This window comes from Thamnophis sirtalis, unplaced genomic scaffold (genome assembly GCF_051295495.1).
Source record: "Thamnophis sirtalis isolate CommonGarterSnake01/CBP01778 unplaced genomic scaffold, rThaSir2_p1.2 scaffold_2, whole genome shotgun sequence".
Taxonomy (NCBI): Eukaryota; Metazoa; Chordata; class Lepidosauria; order Squamata; family Natricidae; genus Thamnophis; species Thamnophis sirtalis.
The window spans coordinates 132897154-132911159 of NW_028261382.1; the positions used below are offsets into that span (position 1 = coordinate 132897154).

Genomic DNA, 14006 nt, shown 5'->3' on the forward strand with positions numbered 1-14006 from the left:
AGCGTAAAATATGATGGAGAACCCAGCGGCCTCGGGTTGTTTATTATTCAGGTCTGGAATTATATGGAAATATATGGGCCTGATTTGGTTACTGATGAATCTAAAGTGAGAATAGTGTTAATGGCTTTGGAGAAGAAAGCAGCCAACTGGATGGTCAGGTTACATAATAGTAACCCCCCTCTCTTGAGGAATTTTGATGACTTTATGGCAGCAATGAGGAGAAGGTTTGACGACCCTCTGACCAAGCGTCGAGCCAGATTAAAATTTATGACCCTCAGACAGGGAAAGAAAACTGTGCCTGAATATGTGCAGGAATTCCGGGAGTTGTCGGCCTATATGAGGGGATGGTCGGAAGAGGCCTTGCTGGATCGATTCGCTGATGGCTTGAATAAAGATGCTTACCAACAATGCATAAACAGGTGCATTCCCCGCCGTTTGGAGACTTGGTATGAGAGTGCTGCAGATATTGAGCTGGACTTAACCAGGCTTCATTGCATGGATGAGGGAGAAGTTGAGAAATCCCCTCCATCCCCCCTAAAAAAAAACCTCCCAAGGAGTGAAAAAGGGGGTAGGGGAGGTTTTGCAAGCAAGCTCAAGCCCTCCACTTGTTTCCGCTGTGGAAAGAAGGGGCATCATGCTGTGAATTGCTGAGTGAAGCTGACCCACTCCACTCCACTCCCCCGGAGGGAGAGGAAACATGAGAAGCCTCCAGGCAAGAGAAGAGAGGCCGCCTTTGCTGGGGAAGATGTTTCTCGACGCTTCGAGCCAGAGGAGGGGTGAAACGGAAGTCCCAGCTCTTCTGACGACAGTGATGATGAGGATTCTCATCGCTTGGTAAGTTCGCGCTCTGGCCCAATGCTTATTCCAGTTGAGCTTAGAGTGCCCTCTTCTGGTGAAAAAGAAAAACTTATGGCTCTATTAGATTCTGGGTGTTCCTGTTGCATGATAAGCCCTGAAATGGTTGAGAAGCTGGACTTGAAACTAAAAACTTTAAAAAATCCCTATTGCTTTTTGCCAAATAGATGGCTCTATTGCGGGGGGCGGTCCTGCTCATTTTTCCACTGAACCCATCGAGATGTGGATGGGTACCCACCAAGAAATAATAACTTTTATTGTAGCGCCTGGGATGGACCTTATTTTAGGACTCCCCTGGCTCCGTAGATGGAACCCATGCATTAACTGGAGAGAGGGGTGGTGGTGAATTCGGACAGCCACATCCCCTGAGGGGAAAGTTGAAGCTCCAGACTCTTATACTACTACCCCCACACTGGCAGCCAGGGGGCAGGAGAAAATTGAGGGGGAGGAAAGAATTCCAAGGGAATATTGGGACCTCAAGGATGTTTTTAGTGAAAAATCTTCTGATAAATTACCCCCTCAGAGACCCACAGATTGCACCATTGATATTTTACCTGGAGTAAAGCTTCCAAAGCCCCAAATATATGACCCCTAGAGAGATGGAGGAAATGAGGAAATTCATTGATAAAAACTTGGAAAGGGGATTCATTGAACCAGCAAGGCCCAAGGTAGCGGCGCCAGTATTGTTCAGAGAAAAGAAAGATGGCTCCTTCAGATTATGTGTTAATTTCAAAAATCTGAACTGCATCTCTGCTCAGAATCTCTATCCCTTACCACTGATGAAGGACATGCTGGCCCAACTGGGGAAGGGCCGGATTTTCACTAAATTGGACCTAAGGGAAGCGTACTATAGGGTCAGAATTAAAGAGGGAGACGAATGGAAAACTGCTTTCAACTGCCCTCTTGGTTGCTTACAATTTCGAGTAATGCCATTTGGCCTCCAGGGGGCGCCAGCTGTCTTCATGCAATTAATTAATGAGGTTTTACATGACCATCTTTACAAAGGCGTAATGGTCTATTTAGACAATATCCTTATTTACATGGAAGTGAAGAACATGTAAAGCTTGTTCGCACAGTTCTGAAGAAACTCCGAGCAGCAGAACTGTACGCCAAGTTGTCCAAGTGCGAATTTCATCAGGAAAAAGTTGATTACCTGGGCTATCAGATCTCCCACAAGGGGATAGAAATGGACCCCGCTAAGGTCAGGGCTGTCACCGAGTGGGAGGCCCCACGTACACGTAAGCAGTTACAGAGATTTTTGGGATTTGCTAACTTCTATCGTCAGTTTATTCCCTCCTTCGCTAAGATAGCTCTCCCTATAACTAACCTCCTTAAATCGAAGGGAGGGGCTAAGGCTAAACCTAGCAAACCATTGGACTGGACTATGGACTGTCAGGCTGCTTTCGAGAAGTTGAAACGCCTCTTTGCGAAGGAACCGGTCCTCAAGCACCCTGACATGGACGCACCTTTTGTGGTCCAGGCTGACGCCAGTGATGTGAGATTGGGAGCTATACTACTTCAAGCAAATAGCCAAGGTAAATTGCAACCCTGCGCTTACACCTCTCGCAAACTGACCGACACAGAAAGACGTTGGGCTATTTGGGAGAAGGAGGCTTTTGCGGTTCGTTGGCTTTATCAACTTAGTGCCATTTTCTAGAGGGCGCCAAGCACTCTTTCGAGGTGTGGACTGACCATAAAAACTTGGAGGCATTGAGAACCCCCAGAAAACTCTCTCCTAAGCAGATGTGCTGGGCTCAGTATTTCAATATATTCAATTTTACCTTGAAATACATTCCGGGAGGGAAACATTTTATGGCTGATGCTTTGTCCAGACTCCCTCAGTACAACTGTTCAAAGCTCAGTGTTGTCCAGCCTGTCATTCCCACAAAAAGCCTAGCTGCTCCTGTTGTTACTAGAAGTCAAACAACTTCCAAATTGGAAGTCACTGAGGACTTTCTATCTAACCTAAAAAAGGCCCTTATTGAGGATGACTGGTTTCAGCAACACAGGGATGAATGCACTATAAAAGATGGATTGGCTTGGATTGGAGCAAAGTTATACATCCCTGTGTCCATTAGGTCCATTGGGCTTCAACAGGCTCATGACTCCTGGATGACTGGACACTTCGGGTTCGTTAAGACCCTGCACCTCGTTAAGAGGCAATTTTGGTGGCCATCACTGAAAAAGACATTGAGGCTTATGTAGCAAGCTGTCCAGTTTGTGCTGCGGCTAAACACCCTCCGGGTAAGCCCCAGGGGTTGCTCCAGGCGGTGGCCCGTCCAATAGCCCCGTGGAAGGAGCAATGTCCCCTCAGCAGCTGCTCAGATTTGCCAGAGAAGGAGAGAGGGAGGGAGGGAGGGAGGGAGGGAGGGAGAGAGAGAGAGAGAGAGAGAGAGAGAGAGAGAGAGAGAGAGAGAGAGAGAGTATCCCTCCTTCCTTCAGCCCAACACTCTCGCTGGCATCCCGGCCAGATGAGAGGGACTGCAGAGGGTCTCCTCGAGTCTAGGGCAGCGAGTCATTCAATGGGAAAGTTGCCTCTTGGAAGGAATGACCCGGATTGGCTCCTGCTTCATTTCTCCTACTTCTTTGCTTCTCCGTTCAGTCTTTGGGCGGCACATTGAAAGCGGAAGCCAATCCGGGTCATTCCTTCCAAGAGGCAACTTTCCCATCAAATGACTCGCTGCCCTAGACTCTAGGAGACCCTCTGCAGTCCCTCTTGTCTGGCCTGGATGCCAGCGAGAGTGTTGGGCTGAAGGAAGGAGGGTTACTCTCTCTCCGCCCTTTTCTGGAGGAGGGCCGGATGTCAGCCTCTGCTTTTCTGCTGCTTCGGCTGCCATTGAAACGGGGAGGGGGGCATGGTATTTGGGAGGGGAATCATTATGTGCTGGAGGAAGATTCTAGACGCTGGCCTGACCATTTCACTGAGCATGTGGAGGGAGTTTCCCGCCAAGGTTAACTGTCCAGCATTCCATCCTGGTGATGTTTTTTGAAGATATCTCCCACCTGACAGTTGGGTGAATTATAATTGGACTATGGACTGAGGTGCCAAGGGGAGGGGATTGAACTATGCATGTTATTCTTTGCTTTCACGCCTAATTAACCAGATTCAGCTTTGCTTCGCTACTATTCGTTTGTAATTAGTAAAAGTACACTTAATTTCAAGCAAATGGAGTTGAGTGGTTTCTTTCCTGATTATTAAATGAAGTAGCACCTGACAGTCCATTTTGTGAAGGAAGCGAAAAATACTGTATTCAGTGTATAAGACGCACCCAGATTTTCACCCTTTTGGGGGGGTGCATCTTATACTCCGAAAAATACAGTACTTTACTTTTTAGGAAAAATAAAATCAAAGAAGAGTTAATATTTTTAATGATGATTGTTTTTTAAAAAGGAACATTATGTTGTTATTACACACACACACACACACACACACACACACACACATATTGTCTGTGTGTGTGTGTGTTTCTTAGGATTTGTGAATGAGCATTTGTGAGCAATCTGAAACCATGGCGAAAAATATGGGCACCTAGTATTAGTTTCTTCTTTAAAGAAAAGTTACAATTAATCAGAAATACAATTACAGTGCTACAATAGAATTTTAACTCATTCATTACGTATTAGTAGGCCTATGCCTTCAGTAGGTCTGCTGCACATTGGCTGAAAAAAATCCAGACGATCCCTAAGTAGCAGCCAAACAATAACTACTACTCGCCCGGATTTTTGTGGCATGGTATGGTATGAGATTCACTTTCTCCAAAGGTTGTTTTAGATACTCTTGAAAGGAATTCTAACTCAGAAATACCATGGTCTTGCTCTTCCATTTTGCATTATGCAAGGAGAGACACGTTGCTGTCAAGACCACAAATAACAGCCAGCTCTCATGTCAAAGATACTCTGTCTCCGAAACCCTGAGTCAGCTGCTCCCGTAATACCTAGCACCAAACAGCCCACAGCACTTTGTGCTCCAGAGGCATCAACCTCCTGTTTTGCTTGATGTCAACTTGGCTGGCAGGGCAGTTAAGCTTCTCTTAACCACAGTTCCATTTGCAACTGTTTTATCAAAGACTCTGCATGCCTGGCAGCCAATGGCCCCATTGGATACCGGGAATGTGATCTGGATCTCCAAGTGGAGGAGTAGCATGACCATATTTATGGCTGTTGCTATTCTGAGGCAGCAAGTTGCTGCCTCTGCTCTCTTGGCAGCAGAAGCACATTGCCTGCCCCTTCGTCTTTCAACACTCACAGCCCACAGGAGAGAATGAAATAAAATGTACAGTTTACTCAAAGAAATACGGCTTGCATGCATCAGGCTTTTTTTTTTAAAGTATCTCAATTACAATGTAGTTCAATCTGATGTGGCAATAACTGTACAGCAATGTGCTACTCTTATATTTAGACATGTTATACCTACACCTATTCCTCTCCCAGCCTGTTTTATAAAATACAGTTAATCTCATGTATTGGTTCATACAAGTTCAAAGCTGCATTGGCTTATCATCACCTACCATATCTTGGCTGGCTAGCAAATGTAGCAGACTGTATAAAGCAAGCATCAGCATGCTAGTGTCACAGAATGCAAGCTCACAAGATGCTCCAAATATGGCAAAATCTCTGCACCCCTGTATCCCTATCAGAAGATAGATGATAGATGATAGATGATAGATAGATAGATAGATAGATAGATAGATAGATAGATAGATAGATAGATCTAGAGGAGATAGATAGATAGATCTAGATAGAGGCAGGCAGGCAGGCAGGCAGGCAGGCAGGCAGGCAGGCAGGCAGGCCGGCCACAGGTATCCATTTTATACAAGAAAGCTACAGCTTATTAATGTTGGAATCTGTGAGATTGCCATATTTAGTTACAAGCAACATATTATTTTCTAAATTTCAGGGCTTTCCATGTTCAAGGCTGATGTAGAAAACATTAGTTATCACCTGCTTTTGTTTTCAGACAAAATATATAAAACAATTTACATTAACAGAAGCATGTTATTTAGATTATGGGAGATGATAATTTCCCAATACTCAGCAGAAATTACACCATGCTTGGAACACTATGTACACTTCTGAACATTATACAGGAAGTCCTTGATTAGTGACACAATTGGGACCTGCAAATTGGTCATTAAGAAAAGTGGTTGCTAAATGAAGCTGCAACTGTATTTATGATCTTACTTCAGTTTTCCTTTGCTTTACAGACTTGCAAAAGCCAATAAATGTGAGGATTTCTTTTAAAGTTATTTTTTTTATCATTGCCGTAACTACACATGAACAGTTGCTAAACGAGACACTCACTAAATAGGACTACCTGTATTTTAAAAGGAACATGAAGAAAGTGGAATGGGTTCAGAAATCTAACAGGATGGTAAAATGTCTGAAAACCAGGCTCTGCAAGAAACAATTAAGAAGTTGGATATGTTTAAATGTCTATGGAAATTCTCAGTCATCCAGGTCATGGCTGTCCCAAAGGTGCTTTTTCAAGAAGCAACTGGACTTTCTGATTTTCCTTTGAAGATGTTTTGCTTCTTGGATGAGAAGTGAAATGTCTTCAAAGAAAAAAACCAGAAAGTCCAGTTGCCTCTTGAAAAAGCACCTTTGGACATGTTTAGCTTTCAGAAGAGAAGACTGCAGGGAGACATGATACTGTGAAGGGTGTGTGTACGTGTGTGTGTGTGTTTACACTTTAATTGGAGAAACATATGGTGCCAAGAAAGAACCACCACGAATCCATGTAATGTATTGCTAGTTATAACAAGAATAGAAAACTGATGATACACCAGATGTTGCTAAATTGTGGCTAATGGGAAGAATGCTGGGAACTATCTTGACTGGGGTTGTCAATCTTGTCTCTATACCAATTAAATTGTAATATTTCCTGAGTAATTTTGAATCAATTCCCATTGCTCACTCACACTCACCTCACAGGATTTTTGTGAGAATAAAAGAACCAAAGTCATTGCTTGAGCTTCATAAGAAGAAAGTGGGCATTCAAATAATACACCAACTGCAATACAGAGGTGATAAAAATAACCACTGAAAAACATGCATAGGCAAGTTAATGTAAATTAGGACTGGATAAAATTAAACACCAGCACTGTGGAAATAGTTGCAACTTAATCTATATTCTTATGCATCTCAAAAATGTGATATTTTTTCCTACCAATCAATTCCTTCTTTTTAAAGGTTTTTATAAAAAGAATTACCATTAGTACATTACTATAACCTCTGAATCCAAATAGTGAGTTTGAAGTCTTCAATCCTAAGCATCTCTTTTCAGCCTGCTCTGGTAACTTATTCATCCTATTCATTGTCAGCTATGGAAAACTATGATGTACATAAAATAACTGATAAATACATATATCAGAATTGGCCCAAAATTCACCTGCAAGAAAACCAAGAATTGCACTGCTGTTTAGATATATCTTCCCAGTTTAACTTCTGTGACATTATTTCTTCAGAAAATCCCAGTAAATATTATGCTTATCAGAAACACAGGTAGTCCTCGACTTACAACAGGTCATTTAGTGACTGTTCAAAGTTATAATGGCATTAAGAAAAGTGACTTATGACCGTTTTTCACACTTATGACCATTGCAGTATGTCAATGGTCACATGATTAAAATTCAAAGACTTGGCAACTGACTCATATTTATGATGTTGTTGTGGCCCACCAGCAGCCAGCACAGCTGGCAGCAGTTGGGCAGTGAGGAGGTTGGGGAGGAACATGGGCCAGTCCTGGAGGCTGGGGAAGGCTCAGACGAGGGCTTTGCATTGTAGGCAGAAATTGGGCCAAGGCTGTCTGGCAGTTCTCAGCTGCCTTCGGAATTAGATAGCAGTGAGGCAGAGGAACAGCTGGAGCCTGTTCCCAGTGTGCGCATGCTCTGAGCTGCCACAAGAAAACAACAGCTAGGAAATCAGGGTCAACTTGGGAGTAAAGCCACAGGTGGTCGGTGAATGGCCCCTCCCATAGTATTTCCTATGGAGCCGATAGGTGTCAGTGAATGGCCCCTCCCATAGTATTTCCTATGGAGCCAATAGGTGTCGGTGAATGGCCCCTCCCATAGTATTTCCTATGGAGCCGACAGGTGTTGTTTAATGGCCCCCTACCATAGTATTTCCTATGGAGTGAAAAGGGAGTGGGCTTGTGCAGGAAACAATTTGTTCGTTCATTCATTCATTTTAGGAATGTGAAGATCTCTCCGTGAATCGCAGAGACTCTATGCCAAGTCTTTCCTTGCACAGCATTGCATTTGGAAAATATTTATATGGCAGCTTTCCAAGCTAGATAAGGTTTGTGGTCATAAATTCACCTTTGAAAGACTGTTTACCAGGCCTTTGCTGAATGTGAATGAGAGGAATTTACATTCATTTAATAAAAGGGGTTTTGTCGGGACCAGGAATTTGCTTCGTGCTTTTTGGGGAAGCCTAGGTCAGAACAGATATAGCACCATGGGGTCATGTGATCACCTTTTGAGAGCTGACTTTGAGAAGCAAAGTCAATGGGGAAGCCAGATTCATTTAACCACCCTTTTATTAACTTAACAACTCTAGTGATTCGCTTAACAGTGGTAAGAAAGATAAAAGAGGGGCAAACTCACTTAACAAATGTTTTGCTTAGCAATAGAAATGTGGGCGTCAATTGTGGTCATAAGTCGAGGCCTACCTGTATATGCTATAGAGGATATTTCCAGAGTTCAAAATTATCTGTAACTTCACAAAGATTGGAATGGAGAATTTTCTTACAACTCGCTCTGCTGTCAAGGCAGGCATCAGCACTAATTCTTATTCTTCAGTATCTGCCTTAACAGATACACCTGTTGTTCCATTCTACATGCTGTAGTTTCACCCTGGACCCCCTGATTTCTCCTTGGGGATGGCAGATGGACATTCCATCTGATTGTCACTCCACTTATGGATCTGTCATGTATTTGCCATCCCGCTCCAAACGCACAATCCTGCTGGTTCCTATGACAACTTACATATCTTTCTATTGTTTCTCCCAAGGCCCTCTTCCTGTAGTTTTTATTTCTATTTTTCTCCTTGCGTGTCAAACTTACTTCCTACTTTCCCTTTCGGCAAGCCACTGCCTCAACCACATTCTTCCATTGTTCTATATAACCCATTACTCTAACTAGACAACCCTTCTCATCTGCAGAAATTCCACTTCAAAGCTGTGTTTTCTCTGACTTCTGTAGAAAACCTTACGCTCCAGGAAGGAAGTCCCCCTGGGAAAGCAAGTTGTTTATTTTGGGTTGGCCAAAAGCCATACCCATTGGAGTAAAGGCCTTGTACATATGGAATTCTGTCCTTCCTGTTAATTTCTATTGCCTTTCAGATTTGGTGGAAGCCACCCTGTTGCTATTTTTTCATCCCTTTTTGCGCTAAAAGTAGATTTGGACAGAGACAATGCTCACAGCTTTATTTCTTATAGCTATAGAAATTGTAGGTGGCTCAGTGGCTAACACACTAAGTTTGTCGATCAGAAAGGTTGGCAGTTCAGGGGTTTGAATCCTGAGCACTGCATTAACAGAATGAGCTCCCATGTTCCAGCTTCTGCCAACCTAGCAATTCGAAAGCATGTAAAAATGCAAGTAGAAAAAATAGGAACCACTTTTGGTGAGAAGGTTTCCGTATGCCTTTGGGTGTTTAGTCATGCCAGCCACATGACCACAGAGACGGCTCTTCCGCTTTGAAAAGGAGATGAGCACCGCCCCCTACAGTCAGGAATGACTAGCACATATGTGCAAGGGGAGCCTTTATCTATAGAAGTTGTGGCAGCATATGAGTTCTTCAGATATTATCCTCACTAAAATACTATAAAGGTAGGCTAGGTAGAAAGGGCGGTGAAATGATTGTCAAGACTAAGATTTTTAAAAAGTATCATAATAGTTCAACATTCTACAGATGCAGATGTCCTTAAAACTTTATTCCCAGGATGGACCTGAATAATTTGTGTCTGTGCAAGGAACAGAACAGAGTTTAGTTTTTTAGTTTAGTTTTTGGTTTATTTGTATGCCGCCCTTCTCCAGGAGGGACTCAGGGCGGCGAACAACTCAAAGGGGTAACTCTGCCTTCCTGAAACAAGTCCGCTTTGATCTCCACATAGAGCAAAATGAAGTAAGAATGAGCTACACAATGTATATACATTTGTAGAATCCATATGTATGTTTGTGCATGAGAGATTGTTAATCCTACACTGTAAGAATGTACATGGTACAATTCTATAACTCCAAGTACCTAGCAAACACCTAGCAAAGTTTCCAGCAATAGCCAACCTCAGCTCAGGAAGGCATATTTTGCGCCTTTTCTGCATCCAGAGAATTAAAGTCGCCCTATCTCATCCCCAATCCGAAGCAATTCAGTCTTATAAACCGTAATTTTGGAAATAACGAAGCAACATCCCCCCAAGAAAGACTTGTTCAAAAACAAACGCAGGGAAGGGAAGGAGCTCTGCTCATGCTCAGAGACAGAAGCCTAAGAGGTTTGCCAAAACGTTTCCTAACTCTGGGCTCTGAGACGGCCAAATACCCAGGAGGGGCCAATCCACCCCGGGGGTTTCAGATGGCGAAAAAACTGCGCAAGCGTATTTCCCGACTTCGCCCCCTCTCTTTTACACACACACACAAAACACACACACACACACACACACACACACACACCACACACACACAGCTTCGCCCTCCCTAAGGCCAGATGGCAACTCCGGGGACCGGGGCTGCGGAGCTTTTGCTTTCGAGTTCCCGGAACCAGCCTTTTCTCACGCGCCTCCTGAGACACCTGCCCCTGCGGGCTCCGCCTCGCTCGCCGCGCCTCCTGCTCGTTTCCTTCGCCCGGGGTAGAGCCGGACGGCCAGGGCTGAGGACGGAAGGAGGGGACGGGCAAGGAGGGGAGGAGCAGAGCCGCCGAGGGCGGGAGTCAGTGCCGAGGCGAAGATCGCTGAGTGGGACGGAGCCGCGGCATTTGTCGCGGGCACCTTGGCAGGGAACGAAGCGCGCGGCGGCGGCGGTAGCAGCAGCAGCAGCGCGAGGTGGCGAAGGGGTAATCTCGGTCCGGCCGCGCCCCGTTCCCCCTGAATGACGGGCGGCAGGTTCGACTTCGACGATGGCGGCACCTATTGCGGCGGCTGGGAAGACGGCAAAGCCCACGGGCACGGCATTTGCACCGGGCCCAAAGGGCAGGGCGAGTACGCGGGCTCGTGGGCGCACGGCTTCGAGGTGGTGGGCACTTACACCTGGCCCAGCGGCAACACCTACCACGGGTATTGGGCGCAGGGCAAACGCCACGGGCTGGGCGTGGAGACGAAGGGCAAATGGATGTACCGGGGCGAGTGGTCGCATGGCTTCAAGGGCCGCTACGGCGTGCGCCAGAGCCTCACCAGCCCTGCCCGCTACGAGGGCACCTGGAGCAACGGGCTGCAGGACGGTTACGGCGTCGAGACCTACGGGGACGGAGGTGAGTGGGTGAGCTGAGGAGCGGCCGCTAGGGGGCGTGTGCAACCGCGGGGCTCAAGAGTGTGAAGGTGCGCTCAGCAGGTAATGCGTTTGGTTTCTCTTGCTTTCAGTTTTTTTTATTTTTTTAGGGGGGAAAAGTCTCATCTACTGTGAGTAAACGCATTCAAATGAATTCTTGTAGACCTGTAATTCGCAAAGAAATATTTTATACACTCCCTGCTGGAATAAACTTGTCAATCGATAAGGCAGTTGTGAAGAAATACAAATGGACTCAAACGATAGCAAAGCCTGGGATTTAATAACAGTTCTGAGCATCATTCACAGATCTTTTACACTTTGGTAGAGGTATTTCGGCATCATTTTACTTTTTTCCATGGTTAAACGATTGAGAGTCAAAAATATTCGCTTGACATCAACCAGAAATTTACCAGGAATTTCCAAGGTACTTTATCCCACTTTCTCCCTGGGCAGTATTTCCATCAGTAGAACTAACTGTGGCTACTCTGATTTCAGTTTGGAATTTCACTTAAGTCATCCTCAGGAAGACTTGCCAAAGAATTTCTGAGTTATTTGCTGGACTGTAAGTGCAAAATCTTCTCACAGTTAATTACAAAAGTTGATATTTTTGTTCTTAATTTTCCTTAGAAATACGCCAATTTAAAGTGAAATGCCATTAGTAAGGAATATGAAGATTTTTTATTTGCTTGTTATTGTGAGAAATTTATTGCTCTGGCTATAATTGCTAGAATATTGATAATACAAGCCATACTTTGACAGTCATATTGATTTTAATAAAAATAGCTTTGATGTACAGTCCACACAACCCACAGAACTTTTTTAGGATGAGATAACACAGCAGAGCTGTCCACTATGCATTTACCTTTAGCATAAGTACTAAAAAATTTGTACCCATCAACAATACAATTTCAATGAAAATATAAAAAAGGGTAAAAGAAATGGAAGCCATGAAGCCAACCAAAGTTAAAATAAATTATTTTATTTTATGGGAATTTAATGCCTGTTCTTTCTAGCCAATCAACTAACAACACAAAGATTATCCTGCTAGAGTTAACTTTCAGCAAGCTTGCCTTAATATGGTATATTACAATACTCTCAAACATTGATTTACTGTTTCTGCTATACTGAAAGAAGTAATATAGGTTTTATAAGCATGTTGACTGTAAAATTTCAGCTGCTCTCACTGAACGGTTCCATGTAGATACTGAAGATCCAGAAATATAAATTAGGTTACAGTTCTTTTCTCAATACACCTCAGGGTGTACAGGGCCCTGTTTTTCGGGTCTGAAATCAAATGGCTTAAGATTTTTTTTTTTCATACAGATATGAAGTTGTGAATGCAAGACATTTTTTCAGGTATCTAGTTGTAGGAGAAAATTTAAATCAGTCTATATGGTTAACATCTGGAATTAAGGAGGGTTTAATTAGGAATCTTTAGGACTGTCTCTTGTTCCCCCCCCCTTTTTCTATTAAATGACATTTAAGAGGGAGAATATAAATTTATCGTATATAGTATCAATCCCTTTCCCACGATAGGTTTCATCCAGCAGGACATGGACAATATTAGTGAAAAGGATTACAATTCTCTTCTCCATTTACACATACAGAATTTAGATACATTAGGACAATATTAGTGAAAAGGATTACAATTCTCATCTTCATTTACACATACAGAATTTAGATATAGGGTTGTACTTTAATGTTCTCTTGGATATCATGAATTAGTTCCTTGTTAAATGTAATATAAGCTTATCATATGTTTTGTCCTGTTAAGAGTTGAGGATAATTTTAGCATGTCGGCAATTGATGTAAAATGTTTCTGTGTAGGCTTACTTGTAATGAATCTTGCATATTTTTATTATAAAAATTCTTTAAAATAATTATTTTATATTAGGTATATGACTAAAACAATATTCTTCAGCATGATGATATCCAGTCCTAATCCTATGACTTTATTCTAGAAGAAAAAAAATGTTTGCAATTAATATTTCAATTTCTTCTGACTTCAAAGTGAACATTGTAAGGATATCAAACAAGCATCTTCAGGCGAGAGTACATCTTGTTCAGATAATTCTTTCAACGGCACCCTCTATTTGTGTCGTTTGAACACTAGTCACTGTTTGGCTTGTTTCCAGTGACAACATTTATGGAAGGCTATAGAACCATTCTTGACATATTCTAACCTAAAGATATTTTACTAATGTTGTGTGTTACGAGTATTAATCTCACAGTCATCTCACACTTAAGGAAAGACAAAATAAAAATACATATGTAAATAAAACAGGAATATTTATTTTGTGTGGGCAATTAATATTGCATAAATAACGTACAATAAATGTACTTTGCAAATTATTTCACAATACTTTATATCAAAATCTATTTAGAGAAAAAAACGTATTTTTAAAGCTATCTTATTCTGTCTTGGCACTCTCTGTACAGACTTGTGTGATGACCAAATGCTATGCAACTTCTTACTCAGATGAAAGACCCATTTATAGCTTAACAGCTCAGTTCTCTGTGTGTTTGCTGGTACATAGCTGTCCAGATGGTACTTTTTGTGAGTGTGTACATATGTAGTGAACTTCTTACAGCATTTACTTAAGAGCCATTGCAGCCCATTCTTTTATTTCATTCATATCCAAGGATCAATGCTTCTGATTTGGAAGACCCAGAAAA

The 14006-nt window shown here is 42.9% G+C and overlaps 2 protein-coding genes across 3 annotated transcripts in view; one reads left to right on the forward strand and one right to left on the reverse strand.

Annotated features, from left to right (window-relative positions):
• Positions 1-14006, reverse strand: part of GDAP1 (ganglioside induced differentiation associated protein 1) — a 357570-nt gene that overhangs the window by 19261 nt on the left and 324303 nt on the right. The window lies entirely within an intron of this gene.
• The window catches only part of JPH1 (junctophilin 1), a 56530-nt gene continuing 53302 nt past the window's right edge, over positions 10779-14006 (forward strand). Inside the window, exon 1 of one of the 2 annotated variants that reach the window (XM_087706938.1) lies at positions 10779-11313. In XM_087706938.1, the coding sequence (XP_087563064.1) occupies positions 10935-11313 (379 nt within the window). In that variant the 5' untranslated portion in view covers positions 10779-10934. The remainder of the gene's footprint in view (positions 11314-14006) is intronic. The other variant, XM_014053128.2, reaches the window with a different exon arrangement.